General features: G+C 43.2%; 1 protein-coding gene across 6 annotated transcripts in view; it reads left to right on the top strand.

The window, feature by feature from the left end:
- Positions 1 to 10,331: 10,331 nt before the first annotated feature.
- Positions 10,332 to 16,407, top strand: part of THEMIS (thymocyte selection associated) — an 84,573-nt gene continuing 78,497 nt past the window's right edge. For 2 of the 6 annotated variants that reach the window (XM_055810613.1, XM_055810612.1), the window contains exon 1: positions 10,335 to 10,524. In XM_055810613.1, coding sequence (XP_055666588.1) covers positions 10,434 to 10,524 — 91 coding nt within the window. In that variant the 5' untranslated portion in view covers positions 10,335 to 10,433. Of the gene's footprint in view, positions 10,525 to 16,407 lie in introns of all 6 variants that reach the window. The other 4 variants (XM_055810609.1, XM_055810611.1, XM_055810610.1 and 1 more) reach the window with 4 other exon arrangements.

The raw sequence follows: 16,407 nt of genomic DNA, 5'->3' as shown, positions 1-16,407 counted from the left end.
CTATGAAGACTTTGAGTATTTGGATTGGATGTGGTTTTTTCCCCCTTTTTAAAGTCCTTTCTCTTATATGTTGTATTAAATCTTCTTTGGCAAGCATACTGTGTTCCCGGGTTTTGTAGGTGAGCAGAGAGCAGAATGCAGAAGAAGAAATAAGCAAAATATGTTTGTGAAACTGACTTTGGTGCAAGTGATGGCTTTGCAGATTGCAGATTTCATCCTCTAGCCATGGCAAGTCTGTTTGAATTAATTTGTTGACATAATTCTGCAAGAACACTTATAAATACATTCCTCAGATAGATGTGAAGGGAGCTGTAAACTTTCATTTTTCAAAATGTATCTGTCTATTCATGCTGGCTGATTGTTAGATCTCACAATGTGCTCAGCACCAGAAGGTCCAGGATGCTGTAGTGCCCCCACAGGCTCTCAACACCCTCTGGCTTGGGGTCTCTGGCAGTATGGTGAGGAGAAGGAAGGAGAAGGGTCTAACTGCTGCACTGTATGCTTCACCCAGGAGAACATGTGCTAGGAACACATTGAAGGAGATGCCCAAGGGACACAAATGCTCTTGTATGTCAAATAAATGTAGATGCAACAAACTGAAAAAAAGATGAAAGGCTGGCAGAAGGACTTAAACTCCGAAGTGAGAACCCAAGGATGTTTCTTACAGACTCTTTGATATCTTAGATAATTTAAATTAAGTTTGCAGAGAAGGACAAGTTTAAAGAGCCTTGGCTGGATCATAGCACATGTTCCATACTGCCAGGCTGCCTACAAGAAGAAATGGATGCTCAGTGTTACCACTCTACATGAGAAGTAACAAGATTTATTTAGCTTTGAAAAAGCAGACAAAATAGGTAAGAAAACACATGGTGAAGCTTCTGGATTGAGCATTTTAACAGGAAAGGGCTAAAATACACACTAGAAAAAATAAAATAAATGCTACCTATAGGTTCTTCTTTTGCAGTGTTTTTACAGGTTGTTCTGGAGAAGAGCTCCTGTGCTCTTTCCTCCTCCACAGCTGGGAAGACAGGCTTATTGACCAAATTGATAAAGAAATACAGTTGTTTTCCAGCACTTTTCCAAAGCAAGTCTCTAAAGGCATAGCTTGTCAGAGTGGGAAGTGTGCTGCATGCTCTTAGTGATCTCACTGTTTGTTGCAGTCTACCACAAAGATGGTGAAGGGTGTGGAGGATTCAAAATAGATGTTGGCCAGCAGCTACTGAAAGTACTGCATTTGTCTCTTGTGTGAGGTAGAGGATGGGACGTGTGCTGCCCTCAAGGGCATTAGAGGGATCTTGGTGACCACCCTGTTTATGTTCATGATACCAGGCATGGTGCAAAAGGCAACACTCTGCTCTTGGGAAAGGAGAAATAGGACTGGAAGAGGAAAAGAGTGGGATGCTTATCTTTGCTTCATATGAAGCAAATGTACATTGCTTATGCTGCTCACAGAATTTTTTACGGCCAAGTGTACCAGATTCTGCATTAATCAACAAAACCAATCTCTATTTAAATTGCACTTTCCTGGAACCAAATAACTTTATGGCTAGTAAGTAAAAACAAACAAACAAATAAAAAAAAAAATCCAACAACATAAATAGTGCACTAGTTGTATCTTTGCCTGTGATGAAATGCAGATGTGTACTGGCCTCCAACCCCACCATCCCTAGGGATGAGGGATCATGAGGGAAGGCTGAGAACTCCCTGGGCACCGTCTTCTCCCACGGGCTGAAACTCTGGCGGGTGCCAGCCCAGGAGTCTGGCTGCCTCTGCAAATAAAATGACCCTTTATTTCAGATCTTAGCTTTCCCACAGCTTGCTCAGACTTTTTCAAATCCCTTCATCTAAGTTCAATTCTCCTGTGTATTTCCAAAAAATACCCACAACCCTCCAAGAAAGAGGTCCAATTACTGAAATCTTTATACTGCTTCTCCTTAAGAAAAAGCAAGGGACACCTGGAACAAGCCCATAAACGCAGATCCCTTAAGCAGCAAATGCATCTAAGCTTTCATATAGGAAAATAACAATGATAACCAAAATGCCTTGCAGCAAGGTAATATCAATGCCTTGAAAAAGGTAGGAAATTAGAATCAATTTAACTGATATGTTGGCAAGTGTTAACTGCATTTCATCTGGAGTCTTTATTCTTTGAAGAAACTCAATTTTCCTGCAGAAACACTTTGCATATAGATTCAACTTCATACACTGAGTAGAAGTAACTGCAATTAAGTTTGTTCTCAAACTTTCTGAAGCTGTTTCTGAAAATCAGGCCAATTGGATTGTGTGCTTGGCAGACTATCTTTCTGTGTACCTTTTTAGAAAGGTTCCTATTAATGGTTTTAAAAACAGCAACAAAAAAAAAAAAAAGAGAGGAATGCTTGGTTCTGTATGTATTTTAAAATGACAGCTGATATTTCAGTTGCAATAAGAACAGGAAAACATATTCAGTGCCACTGCTTTATCATTAATTTGAAAGTCAGACAACATATCTGTCATTTAAAATAAATATTAAGGATGACAAAAAAATTCAAGGTAACCATTATTAAAATAAATGTTTTGTTGATTTCTTTTCCCAGCTGCTTAGACTAAACTCTGGGTTCTAATGCTCACATAAAAAGGGATTATTAGTGCTCGTTCTTCTGGTAACGTAGACATTAGAGAGTTAAGGAGTGCAAGATGCCAGTTTTAATTCTAGTTCTGTTAAAGCTCTTTGCTGTCAGGGAAAGTCAAACTGTTTTGCTTCTCTTATGTAGAAAATTGTGAGTTGATAGGTGAAACTTCAGGAATAATTAGTGAAAGTAGATGTGTAAATTCCATTGGGGGAATCAATCTTTCCAAAATATATTTAAATTAATTCAGTGTCCTATTCTTTGAACAGTGGCATGGTGCAAAAAAAAATTATTTTGGATTCCTTTAACAGCATCTAGAAACCTACATTGCCTCTTTAAAAATAAATTACAGCACACCCCACTCAAGAAATCACAAAGGGAGAAAGTGATATTTAAAATTAATTCAAAAAAAATCTGCAACATGTCTTCAACTGTCAAAAATGCACTGAAGATATGCCAACCATATTTCAAAACACTTTTTGTAATTTGAAGATATCTCAAGTAATTTTGACTCCCAAAGTAAATCTTTAATGGACCTGTACTTCTCCCTAAAACTGTGGGATTTCTTTTTTTTTTTTTTTTTTTTTTTGGGTCCCTGCCTTCCTTTCTTTTACCTCCTCAAAGAAACCAACAACCCACAGAAACTAGGTATTTAATGAAATCTGCAGAGATGGTTAGGTTTGACTTTTTTCTTTTACTTTTTCTTTTTTTTTTTCAGAGAGAGTAGATAGTTCTATGCTAGGAGTAGTCAAGTTGGGCTTTGGAGGTTTGGACCTAAGCCAGGGCTTTGCCATAGATAATCCATGTAGCCCTGGATAAATTGTAAATTCTCTGCTTTCAGTCTGCTTTGGCAAAATGATGGAAGATAGAGACTGAAATTGCTTAATATTCGCTTAGCTATTGGAATGCTCCAGGTTGGTCAACTGCCTGGATTGACTTTACAGTGTGACACCACGTACAGAGATATTAATATTCTCATGGGAATACTGAATTCATGTTCTGTGCTGTTAAATGAAAAGCCTTAACACCAGCTGAGGATCACCAGGATGGCTCATTTTGTATAAGCACCCATTTTGACAGGTTCCTCTTTGTATTGGAAAGGCCCAGAGCTCCTACTGTATTAAACATTTGCAACTGGCTTTACTTTCAAAATATTTTATAAACATTTAAGGATCAATCATCTTAATATATTTATAAAGATAGGTGCCATTAATTAATACCTGTCAACAGACGGAGGAATTTTTAGCTTGAGCTTTTGAGTCTATACTAGTGCAGAACTTAGAAATCTCAGATCATGTCCTTTTCTCTGTGGTTGAACAAAACAGCAGCACTTGAACCTTTCAGGGCTTTGAATGTCCAATTCATACACAGTACCAAAACTTTAAATGTATTTATTAAGGCCATGGTGTTAATCCCACTTACCGGCAGCTGGAGAGAGAGTTCTGGAAATACATTTCCTATAGTTTACTGCTGTATGTAAACCTATTACTCTTTCTTGAAGAAGTTTGGGGAAGATGCATGTCAATATTCTTTGCAAGACTGTAACTTAAAATGCCATTATCAGCACAGTGTTTATATGGGAAGCCACAACCAACCGAAAGCCATAACTCTTCCTTATTAAAAGCCTACTTCAACCCCTGTTAAAATCAATGGAGGGACCTTTCTGACTCCAACAGGTACAGAACTGCTCAATAAAATGTAGAAAATCCCCACAGGTTATTGTTGTTTAGTCCATAAAAAGTCAGCCAAAAACTTACTGTTTTTCAAAATCTGATGTGTGTACATATGCTTCGGTTCTTTTAAAAGCACTAGGGGATCCTGGTTCTTCAATAGACCATTCACTCGAGTCAAACACTGGCAAACAACCCTCTGGGCTCAGGAGCTTTTTACTAACAGCCTTTTGTTCACACCTGCTAAGCCATTTAAATTTCATATGAAGAGCACGTCTAAGATCTCTCTGCCGAGCTGTAAGGAAATGTCAAAGAACCCAAAACGTAGTTCCTGGAAACGTAAAGGAAAGTTCACAGTACAATCACAGGGCATTAAAATGTTCCAAGATTTTAAAGCCAGGAGCTATCACAATTCACTGGGGTGAGCGCCTGCTTTGTGAGGGTGTTAGGATTTTCAACCCAATCATTTTTGTACCAGGTCCAAAAACTTGGAGCTGAGCAAGATAATATCTTTAGAAGGGCAGATTTTATCTTTATCTATGGGCTTCAGCGGATGGTGAAATAGTATAAATATCTGTGGGTAATCATCCTTACTTTTTAACACAGCTCCTTATTTTAAATTTCAGCAGAATCTTGCTATGCTTTTGTCTGCAGGATTAAAAAGTCGTCTAACCACACTGACTCATACTAGGGGGAGTCTGAGCAGAGGCTGCCCATGGAAGCCAGAATGCTAAAAAAACCCCATCTTTAGGGGGTTATTGAAATATGCTGTGCAATTAGTGCTTTCTATTTTCAGGTGACATTAGAAGAAATTGTTGCAGGTGCTGGAGGATAAGTTATGCAAATATTAGGCTAACAAAGCTAGGTTCCTTTGGAAGGAATGATTTCAGTGTTTAAGAGGTGATCATTTTGGCTTTACTGGGCAATTGATCCCATCCACCTATAGCAGTAAAACAAGCTTTTACACAAAGATCTACCCATCACATTGTAACTCATGTTTTGTTTCATTTAGGTCTTTGGCCAATTGAAACCCTGTCTCTGTGGAGATAAATCCAGGGGTACTATTGTAGGGGTTGGATTTTTTTGCTCGTGATGGGACAACTTGTTCAAGCTGCTGAGACCATCAGTTTACATCCCAAAGGCCAATGAAAATGCATGATTGTCAGCAGAGGGTCAGGTGCTTCTTGAGTGAGTTGTCCAAAACCTGAGTGACGCTACTACAGGGGTCCTCAAACTTTTTAACCAGGGGGCCGGCGTGCGGATGCAGTGGCAGGCAGCCATCTGCGGCTGCTTGGTTTTTCCCCCCCCCAACCCCCGGCGGGGGGATCTGTAAATACCAGGGGCCAGATTGAGGAACCTGGGGGGCCGTATCCGGCCCGTGGGCCATAGTTTGAGGACCCCTGCGCTACTAGAACTGGTGCTGACTAGGAGAGGAAGATCCCAGCTCCTGAAGTCTTCACAGCTTCTTTTCATGCTAGGGTTCACCTCTGGAGCAGTTTCAGTATAACACTGTTCACCTGACTTAGTTATTGAGCCAGTAGATTCCTATAATGAAGGGTGACATTACAGCCCATCACCTATAGGAATAGATGACCTATCTCCCTTTCTTTATCATAATTGTTCTTGATGTGTCCTATAGTCCTATATTTATTCAGAGCCTAAACATCCCAAGTGTCCACTTGTTCCCCTGGGAGATTATTTCACAGCTCAATGCACCTGTGTCAGGGAGGATTCCCTACAGTTTAGCCTGACTTTATTTTTAATGACAGGTGGAGTTCCCACCTTACACTGGAAAAAATATGTAAGTGAATTGAACTTCCTGCAGTACCTTGAGTTTGATTCAAAGACAGCATAACCATTCAATATAAACCTCACTCACACCCGCCTTCCAGGGCTTCATTGTTCCCAGTTTCCCTAAAGCATCTTCCTCTCTGGAATTACAGTTCTGCCAGCTCAAGCATCAAATATATTTCCCTTGTGTATATAAGCTCAATAAATGGGGCGTGTCTTCCTGTAGACATAATGCTTGGTTTCATATTTACAAGATCGTTTTAAAAAGTCCCTTCAACCAGCGCAACTAATGGCTGCATTTATCTGGAGAATGGTCTGAGCTTAAAAAAAACCCAACAAACCTTCACAGGCTTATTTGGAAAGTTGAAACACTTTATTGGCTTCCTGAAAACCAGTGAGTAAAACAAGTGAGTATTCGTCAGCATGGTAGAAAAATATTCTTAGAAATAGTTTTCAGAATTCTCTGTTTTGCCATTCATCCATTCTTCTGAATTAGCTGATGTCACTTTTCAGGCACGTTCCCCTACAGCTGCTCCCTGGCCACCCCCGTGGGGGAATGCGCAGGGGCTTTTCCACGTGGGGAGATGTGGGTCCCTGTTTGTGCACGTCTTTCAGAGCAGCTGGAGCTGCTGGCACCATGGCTGCATGAGGGCTTATGGCCGCTTTGGCTTTTGCAGATTTCCCTGCCTGGCTTCACCTTCAGCCCGTTGTTGGCGGTAGGAGGTGCGGTGGCCAAACCAAATGCTGCCTGCAGACTCCTGCAGGGCATAGGTAACGTGGAGGTCCCGGTAAGCTCTCTGTGAATAACACAGTAACTCAGAAATGGAGGTGTGGTAAGGAGAGGTTTGTGGTCTCTGGTGTTTCAGTATGGGAAGAACAAGCTCAGATACCGCATCCTTTTAGTACAGTATACATGCATTTTTCAGCAGCTTGTCTTCATCTTCAATACTGAAACTTGGAGGAAGCAAAGGGAATTTTTCCAAGTCAAGATCCTCCTGAGGATTTAATCTCCAATAGAATAATCCCCGCAAATTGTCCCTTATTACCAGCAGTCCATGATGGGGTGTGTTAATCTTCCATTACGGGATTAAGGATGGTTTGGAGATGGCAAATTATTTTTCTCTGCACTTAGCATTGCACATCAAACTGGAAAAAGCTCCTGCAGAGCATTTGGGAGAACAAATCAGTGGTTCTCACTTACCAGTCTAGGTGCTAGCAGAGACACGGATGGCTCTGATAACATGTGAGCAGCGGGTAGCATTCCTGATTTGGACTGCAATTTCAGACAACTGCATATAATGCTCCTTCATTGCACCTAAGACGACTGGTTTTGCTGGGTTGTGTGATAAAAAGCTGGTCTCTGCACACACAGAGGGGCTCAAAGGAACAACGGCAGGTGGGGGAACCCCAGAGGTACCCTGCCCAGGGTACTTCCAGGCACGTTACAGGAGAGCCATCAGCCCATTAATGGCTCATCTGAGGAAGCACAGAGGCATGGCACCAGCAGGGCACCCCGATAACCCATCAGAGAAAGGGGCCCTTCCCAGAGCCCCCCAGGGCATTGCAGAAGGGTGATCACATCTTGAGCTGGCCATGACACCCAGCACATGAGTTGAGGGGAGAGGCTTTCCAGAGCACCTTACAGACTGACAGGGACTATACTTAGAGTTATGGGACTCATTATGGGATGCAGGGCTATAGCCAAGTACAAGACTTGCTATGGGATGTTTGGGAGATGAACCAAAGATGGGGAAAGGGAGGGATGATGATAGTTTTGGGAGGAACGAGGGTGGGAAAATACCTTAAGGGCTTAAGGGGATAAAAGGAGCTTGTCATACATAAGCAGGCTGGGGGTCAGTACGCTTGTCTGGCCATGCCCTGTGCCACATCAGCACAGCCCACCCTGGCTTCTCATTCAGCTCCATTCCTGATTATTTTCCTGTGTGCACATGCACGCTGTGTGTATGGGGGTCTGAGTGCCAGCAGCTGGAGTGGGATGATGGGTCACAGGGCCATGTGGGTGCCAGCAGGGCAAGTGGCTTGGGAGCCAGGGGGTGTGGGGTGGGGAGGGGTGCTTACGTGTGCTAGGGGAGTTTGTACCAGCCACGGTCATGGGGCTCTGGGCCCTGAGGGCTGCTGACATGCCCAGTGGCAGGAGGATGAGAGGCCAGTTACCAGGTGCACTGTGCCTAAGCCCAGCTCCTGGAAGGATCCCCACCGCATCTATACATATGTGTATGTTTCCCACTAACAGACTCATCCAGATCAGCCAGAGGGGGGCACAGGATGAGGCTGTTGGTGGTTGTGTAAGTGCTGTGGTTTCTCCATAGGTTGAGCTGATTTATGTGTATAGGTGCTGTATACGTGTGTGTGCACCCGTGCCTATAGGGAACACATGCTGCTGGTTGACCCTGGGAACATGGAGCTGCAGCTGCCTTCTCCATGCTGTTGGGCTGCTGCATTCAGCAACATAAAACAAGTTTTGTTCTGATTTTTCTTGTATGAAATCCACGCCTGGTTGGATTCAAGCAAATTTGAAAGCAGTTATTAATTTTTATGTGTGTTTGCAGTTTATGTTAAATGTTTTTTTGTGGTACTGTTCCTGGCAACCTTATCAAAGTGAAGAGCCAAATACAAGTGAATTCAGGAGCAGTAGAAATGGGCTTAAAGGCTTTTTATCCATAGGCCAAAATGACCAAACCAATGTGGACAGGTAAAGTCCAGCTGCCATCACCAACACAATACCTGATAATTTGGGGAGCTGGTACATGAAGAAAATTTGCTGTGATTTCCTAGAGTAACACACATCATTTTAAAATGTATAAAGATGTCCCACTGAAATAGCTGGAACCACTCACACATTTCAATGCTCTGTGCCCTGTAAGAACCAGCTTTTTACAATATGGCTCTTTTGATTACCACTGAATGCATGTGATTTCCCCAGCTCTCTCCCAGATCAATCATATTTGCTTAATTTCAAGTATGTGTTGTTGGGAGTAGAGAAGGAAGGATCTTTTATATTAAAATACTTGATGAGTCATTGGCTGTGCATGTTCTCTAGTATGGCTTTCAATAACACCTGTCACACTGAGACCCAAAGTCCTGTTATTCAGCTTGCCTGCAGCACCTGCAACATTAACAAAAGGTAATAGTGAGCTCTGCACCTGCAGGCTCCCCCCTTATAAAACCTATTTCACATTCCCTAGAGCAATATTTGTTAAGCCCAAGCTAACAAACTCTTCAAACCCCATAGCTAGCCTGGCACCTCAAAAGCCCGGACACCCACTCCATTTTGAATTTTAATATGTGAGTTATATTGTCTCCTGTAAATTAATAAATACAGATGAAATGCAGCTACCATGCTTTTTGAAAACAAACACTTGGTTATCTCACTCACTGTTTTGTCCCAGCATCATGCTTCCTACTTTTCCTGACACCTTAGGGAAGCACGAGACCAGTGTAAGGGAACATGAAATCACAGTCACTTCAGTTTTCCTGGTGATCTGAGTCTGCTGCTTGTTTGCTCTTTGGTCTTGCTTTTCAGAAGACTGCTGCTGCAATAACAGCACTTGATCAGGCTCAGAACAGCAGAGTTGGGACCAGTGCTGGGGATCTGCCCTCAGCACAATCTGATTTTCACTTGGTACCATGCAGTAGCCTCTTGAAATTCATTCCCAGTTGCAGCATCTCAAATTCAAATCTCCACTGGTGACATTAACAGATCTTGGCCGTTTTGCATAACACCATGGTGGTTTAATGTCCATTTACATGATGAAGTAATTTGTATTCTATTTCTATGTCTTAAATCCAGGTACAATTTTTAAGACAGCAAAAAACATCAGAACAAAATGGTTTAATTTCTTTTCTTCCAAGGTTGTTTGTGGTTTTGAAGAGAACAGACACCAAACTATTTTGCTGTGCTCCAAGGGAAAAAAAGAAAAACCCAGCCCCCACCCAGACATAATGTCTTCCCCCTCTTTAGGCAGGGCTGATATTCATGAAATATCTTCTTTTCACAGGGTCAATAACCATCACCAATGAGATGGAGTTTTGTGACAGATCCTCTGGCCCCCTCCGAAGCCCAGCACCACAGCACCCCCTACACCTCTCCCAGCTTGGCACAGACCCTCAGCGGGTACGGGTACCCCAACCTGGTGGCAGGGCCACCTGCTCAGCATCCCCCTGCCTCACCCCACTCCAGCTGCAGCCGTGGGAGGAAGTGGCCATTAAGGGGAAAAAGCAGAAGTACCGCCCCGTGCCACTCCCCCCGGGTGCAGCATGCACCAGGCTGCAAGAGTTGCTGCTTCGAAAGCTTTTCACTCGTCTTTATGTGCCAAACCCACATGCTGCCTTGCTGCAGACCATGGCATCTACTCTGGAGAAGTTCATTCATTCTCTGGACCCCAGAGCCCTTCCCAGGGTCCTCCAAATCCAGGCAGGCATCTATTTCCAAGGTGAGCATTGGGTACTTTCTGGCAGGGCTTTGCAAGTCCCTCTGACAACAGGTCTCCATTGGGACTGGGATGGGGGGGCAGCAGGAGGATGGTGACAGAGCTGTCTCCCAGCAGTTTCCCACCAGCTGCAATTTTCCCTGTGAAGAACTAGCATAATGATCAATGGCTTTGAAAATATCTTTGGTATGGTGTGCATCTGGTTTTGTCACAGGCAGTGAGCAAGGAGCTGTAATTAGTCCTCATCATATCCTGGAAAGAATACTGGAATGAGTCATGAATTTGGTTTGCACTCATGCAGAGCCATCAGTCCAGCAATCACAAATCACCTCACAGAGGTTAATTGCTTAAGCCTAGCTCTGCTCTTCTGGGGTTGGCATGGAGAGGTGCTGTCTCAGAAATAAAGAACCAGGGAGTCTGGAAAGTGACTGTGAGGGACCATAACGTTTTCCTGAAGTTCTGCCCTGCATTTGGGGATACTTCAAGCGGTGCAACAATACAAAGGGATGGGTATGAGCCAGACAGGGTTTTCCTGCTGTGAATCTTTTTCTGATGTTTTTAGTTCTAGGCTTTCCTTGTGCTCAAAACACAGTGGAAGGGTGGTAAAGAAAGAGGCTTGCACTGGAGGGAAAAGTTCTGCACTCGGTCAGGGCATGGACTTTGTTTAATGACAGTGAAAACAGCATGTCAAGCCCATGTACCAACCTATGAAAAGAAAGTTACCTCCCTGCCACGGCAAGGGAAAATGTGGGGTCACATTAAATAAAACAGAGAGGGCTTCATGAAATTAACTGAAGCCTGTTTCAGCTTCAGCCAAATACCCACTTCAGGATCCACAATATCTATCTTTACATTAGTCTAAAAATCCCCATAGTGCTTCATAGTAGGAAAAGAGAGGAGGTGGCCGCTGTTCGCTGTGGCCGTGGAAGGTTTGAGCTGTGATCAGCAGCTGTGGCCGGAGTGGGTGATTCTTCCCTGTGTAAGAACAACCTCTTGGGATGGAAAGAAAATGGGAATGGGCAGAATTAAGCTGAGATAGTAGCGTACTGTCCATGTTCTCCTGATTGCCCATCCTGGCTGCTCTGGAAACTGCCTAGGATGCACGAATAGTACTGATACACAAAAATACATTCTGGGAAATAAACAGCCAAAATTACCAAAAACTTTTGAAAATATGCTTTTCCCAACCTTTGACATGTGGCCTGTCTAAATTTTACATTTTAAACTGGCCCGAGAACTTGAACAGAATTAAGTTCTTGGTAAGGAGGCTATTACCTCAGTGATGAAGAGGGGAATTTAAAAAATAGGAAGATCACCTCCTTAAGTTAGAGTAGCCACCATATTTGTCTCTTTCCACACACCTAGGAAGCAGAGGTAATATAAATAGAGACTGTATGTATATGTACATGTATATATGTGTATATGTGTACACAAAATACTGTGAGATATATATGTATATACAAAATGCTATGACAAAATTGTGGTAGCCCAGCTGTCGTCAGGTTTCTGAGTTCCTACAGTCTGCATCCTACTGCTAGTGGATGGTAAAACTCATACCAGTGCATCTGTGGAGCCAGGGTATTCAGCTTGTGGTTCAATTTACTGTGTAAACCCTTACACACAAGCCAAAAAAAAACCCCAGTGAAGACAGCCCACAGATCATTCTGCAGCAATGTCCTTGCATGTGAGAGACAGCTGATGAATGTCTACAATAAAAGAGCCTGCACAGCCCTGGGAGGGGGTGGTATGTGCTCTAGAGCCAGGAAAGTTTGCACTAAAAGCCAGAGCCATTGTGCTGCCCCGATGCTTCTTCAGTCTTCAGCAGCACACCTCTTCCTGTCCTCTGCTCCTGGTGGCTTCCTCTCAGCTGTGCTCCTAGGTGTTTTCACCAGCAGGCTAGATGCAGCACTAACATACATGCAAGTGTTTCTTGCTTATACAACCAGTAAGGCTGAATCAGACATGTCACTTGGGCCTTTGCCCTCACAGTCTGTGTATCCCCAGAATGCTTGAAAGTACCTAGAAACACCAACATCCACTAGCAGGTTGTGTTGGTTCCTCTCTCTTCTTCTTTGCTTCAGAGGAAGCTTGAGATGCTTGAGGCACTGTGCCTGATAAGTTTGCAGGATCTAGGGCTGCAGAAGACCTTCTCAGGCCAAACTCTCCCTTTTCCTCCCTTCCTCCTTCCCTGAGATCTCTGTCCATGTCAGACCTCTCCCGAACACTTTTCTCCCCTCCATACCTGGCAGCAGGGGTGAACACACTGTTCTGTGATTGCATTATGATTTATGTTGCATTTGCTGAAGCGAGAGTAGTACTTCAGACAGAGTCTGAGGTAACTCCTGTTATATTGCTAAACAGCAGAGTGGACCACTTTGTGCACTTTGAATTTCCATTAGGACCATTCTTTGGTCCTTCCTCAGGCAGATCCTCCTGTGCCCCCAACAACCCTTTTGATTTCTCTTACCACATGCAGTACACCGGCAATCACATTGCGGGTAATGGCAGGTCTATTGACAGAGAACACAGGTTTATTGCTATGGTTGCAGGGACCAAATCAGAGCATTTGTGCACTGATTGTAGTAGCTCCCACACAGCTACAAAGTCAGCCTTGTCAGCTGAGTCCTACTTGGATTAGTGGTTTTATCAAGTTGGATTTCATAGGAATCTTTAACCATTCTTAGCACAACAGGCAGATAGTGAGGGAGAATATTAATTTTTAAAGCATTACATGGGATTTTTTGAAACTGTTCAGTCACAAGAGATAATTAATTTTCTGGTGTAAGAATTTAAAATAGCGAGAATTTTTACATATGTACATGCTATGTATATTCCCCTCTCAACAACCCCAGAAAAAAAGTGCTAGGTTTCTTAATGTCAGCTTAGCCAGGTCCATAGAATGGCTAATGGAGTAAATAACGGTCTACTAAATCCATTAGAGCTGTCACGTCAAAGTTGTACAGCCAACCAAAGAAAGCTATAGTAATTATGTGGTAAGATGACAGCAGTGTAATTCATTCACTGGTCTTCTGTGGTGGACTATGTCCTGTGGGGATGAAACTCCTCATTTACTCTATCTGGAAGCAACATTTTGCACACGCTGCACTTAGGTCTAAATGAATTTGCAAATATAGGACCTGCAAATTAGCCACACTTTTCTTGACAGTTTTTCAGTACCTCTGGAAGCATAAGGAAAGCATAATGCTGGAAGTCTTTGTAAGGATGGATGCATCTTTTTCCGTGTGGTGAGGTATTTTTATTAGAAGCTGCAAAGTCAAGCTCTAGGGAAAGAGTGGGAATTTGCTTGCTTTGGGCAAGGTGAAAGGTCTAAAAGATCCTATTCTTCCTTCATACCCATGTTACACCAAATGTAATCCAGGACTCTGTTTTGAGACCCAAGTCTTCCTGATGCAGTTCCTGGTGGAGAGTAAGTTGAAAACATATTGCTGCATGCACCCATTCCACCATTAATCTACTGGCCAACAAAAAATTATGTTCCTGCTGCTATTAATGGAATTGTGATATATTTAACTGTAGCTCCCCAAACTGCAAATGCACAGGACTTGCTTCCATTCAAAACACTTTCAGCTAGAGAAGCTGCAGGCAATTGACCTTTTGCTGTTGGTAGTGAATACTATGACCAAGACACCTTTCTGAGGAAGTTCTGTTCCTGTTCACCTCGCTGCCCTGAAACAGAGGAAAGGGTTTCTCTAGGATGACATCAGTGTTTTTCAAGCTATGCCTGGACTTTGGGGGTTGGTTAAATCCTTATCCTTGTCTCAGGCAGGATAGTCAAGGTTTGAGAAGCTTCTTCATACTCCCATGTTCCTCCTCCCCTTTCCATCCAGCGGTGTGTGGCTGCATAGTCAGTGCCCCAGCCTGCAGTCACCACCTACAACTGTCTGGCACTATGCAGAGTCAGGAGCATGGGAGGTTAGTAATAGCCCCAAGTTCTTCTGAAGTGCTTTTCATTCATCACACTCAAAGGACCATACAGAAGTAGAGAAATTATTGTCATCTCTGGTTTGAAGGCAGAAACATGGGTGAAAGAATAGGGTGGTTCTGCAAACACCAGGGATGCCTCTCAGAGCAGTTGTTTAGGACTTTGCAGTCATAACATCATTGCTACAGAAACTGGACTGTTGAATTTCTGGAGGGAGTAGGGAGGCTGATTATAAAATGAGAGCTAGTTTGCCAGATACAAATATCTTGGTAATCAGCACTGATTAGAAAAGAACTACAGTGCAGACTGAAGTACGTGACAATTTAATAGCTCATTAGAATATATTATTAAAAAAATTAAACTACTGAAAATCCATTGGAAACTGATTTGATTGATTGAATATCTTTCTTTGAACATTTTAGTAAATATTGATGCTTAGTGAGCTGAGTACTGTATGACCACTGATTTTTACAGATAGCATGCAAATATAGGCTTTCATCTTTATGTTGCAAAAATTATGTCTGTTTTAATACTGATATAATTATTTTATGGGTAATTGAATTTAATATTATGCAGGCTTAATTTAACCAGTGGCAGGACAGTAAAAAGTGTCAGATTTTAATCGTGAAAAATGCAAAACTGCTCAAGGTACCTATTCTGTTGGTGTTTCTTGCCATTAGCCATGTTCCCTACCCACAGCCTTCCCGTTTTTGCTCCACCTAAATAGAAATCCCACATTGCCTTTTTTTATTCCCCTAAAGCTAAATGCACACATCAGCAATGGGATTAGGGCCCCAAGGACTGGGGCTTGCCAGAGTACAGCAAGATTTGGTAGCTCCTCTCTGCAGTTCAGCTGTTCAAAACCAGCATGTGTTGTGTAAATCCCAGTGCCAGGACATGTCCTTATGACAGCCCCGTGAAGCACATCAGGAAGGCGTACGCTCTGCCCTCGTTCTCTGAGGAGAAGGGAACTCTAAGCCAGCATGCTCCACCTCTGCAGGTTGGGAGTGCAGTGAAGCAGCATGCTGCGAATGTGGTGTTCCCCTCTCTGCTGCATCTCCTGGGGCTCTGGAAAGTGCCAGGTCTCTCCACACAGGGAGAAAATGGTGGGAAGAGGCAACAGTGGGGTCACATGCACACCTCTGGTTAATGACCTTCCAGACCTAAGGGAGTTAAAGATGCTTAGTATTGCCAGGTGGGGATCCCCCCTCTGGGCAGCTGCTTGGTGCTCTCTGACAGCTGCGTGAGGGGCAATGCCAAACAAAACCGCTTGGTATTTTCTCCTTCTTTGGTAACAATGAACAGTTCCATTTCAAAACTCCCTTTGGTGAACCATAAAGAACATGAACATGCTTAGGCTCGTGGTTCCTCTTGACTCTCCTTTGCTGGCTGTGTATCCATGTCTGCTCACCCTCTCTGCAGTTTCAATTTCACTCTTTCTGCTTCTGTTACTGGGAAATGGCATCTTTCCAGCATGTGCTTCTGTGAGCCTTTCAGGGGAGTGATGGGTTCTGCTGGCCATCAGCAGACTGCAGGAACCACTTGCGAAAGTCCTGTTAACCCTGTGACTGCAGCTAGGCAAACTGAATAGAAGAACACTTGTATATCAGGTCCCAGCTGCCCAAGTCCTAATTTAGACAAGAATAGCTCTCAACACTAGAAAACGATCATGTACGATTGCTGCGACGGAGGGAAGACACAGTCACTCAATATGAGTGATCAGCAGACTTCGTTATTGTCTCTTACAGTCACCTTTTATGCCTTGTTATAATTAGCTCATACATATTACAAAAGTTAAGCTCATTATTGGTTAGTTGCCTAAATACCAAGCCCGCCCCTAGTTTCTCTTCTGTAGTTATCTGTTCCCACCTGCAACATTCTTTTCCCACCGCAATCTTCCTGTTACTGTGTAACAAGAACAGCCAGGGATAGTGTATTTTTGC

Source organism: Falco peregrinus, chromosome 7, assembly GCF_023634155.1.
Source record: "Falco peregrinus isolate bFalPer1 chromosome 7, bFalPer1.pri, whole genome shotgun sequence".
Taxonomy (NCBI): domain Eukaryota; kingdom Metazoa; phylum Chordata; class Aves; order Falconiformes; family Falconidae; genus Falco; species Falco peregrinus.
This window is presented reverse-complemented; position numbering and strand designations above follow the sequence as displayed.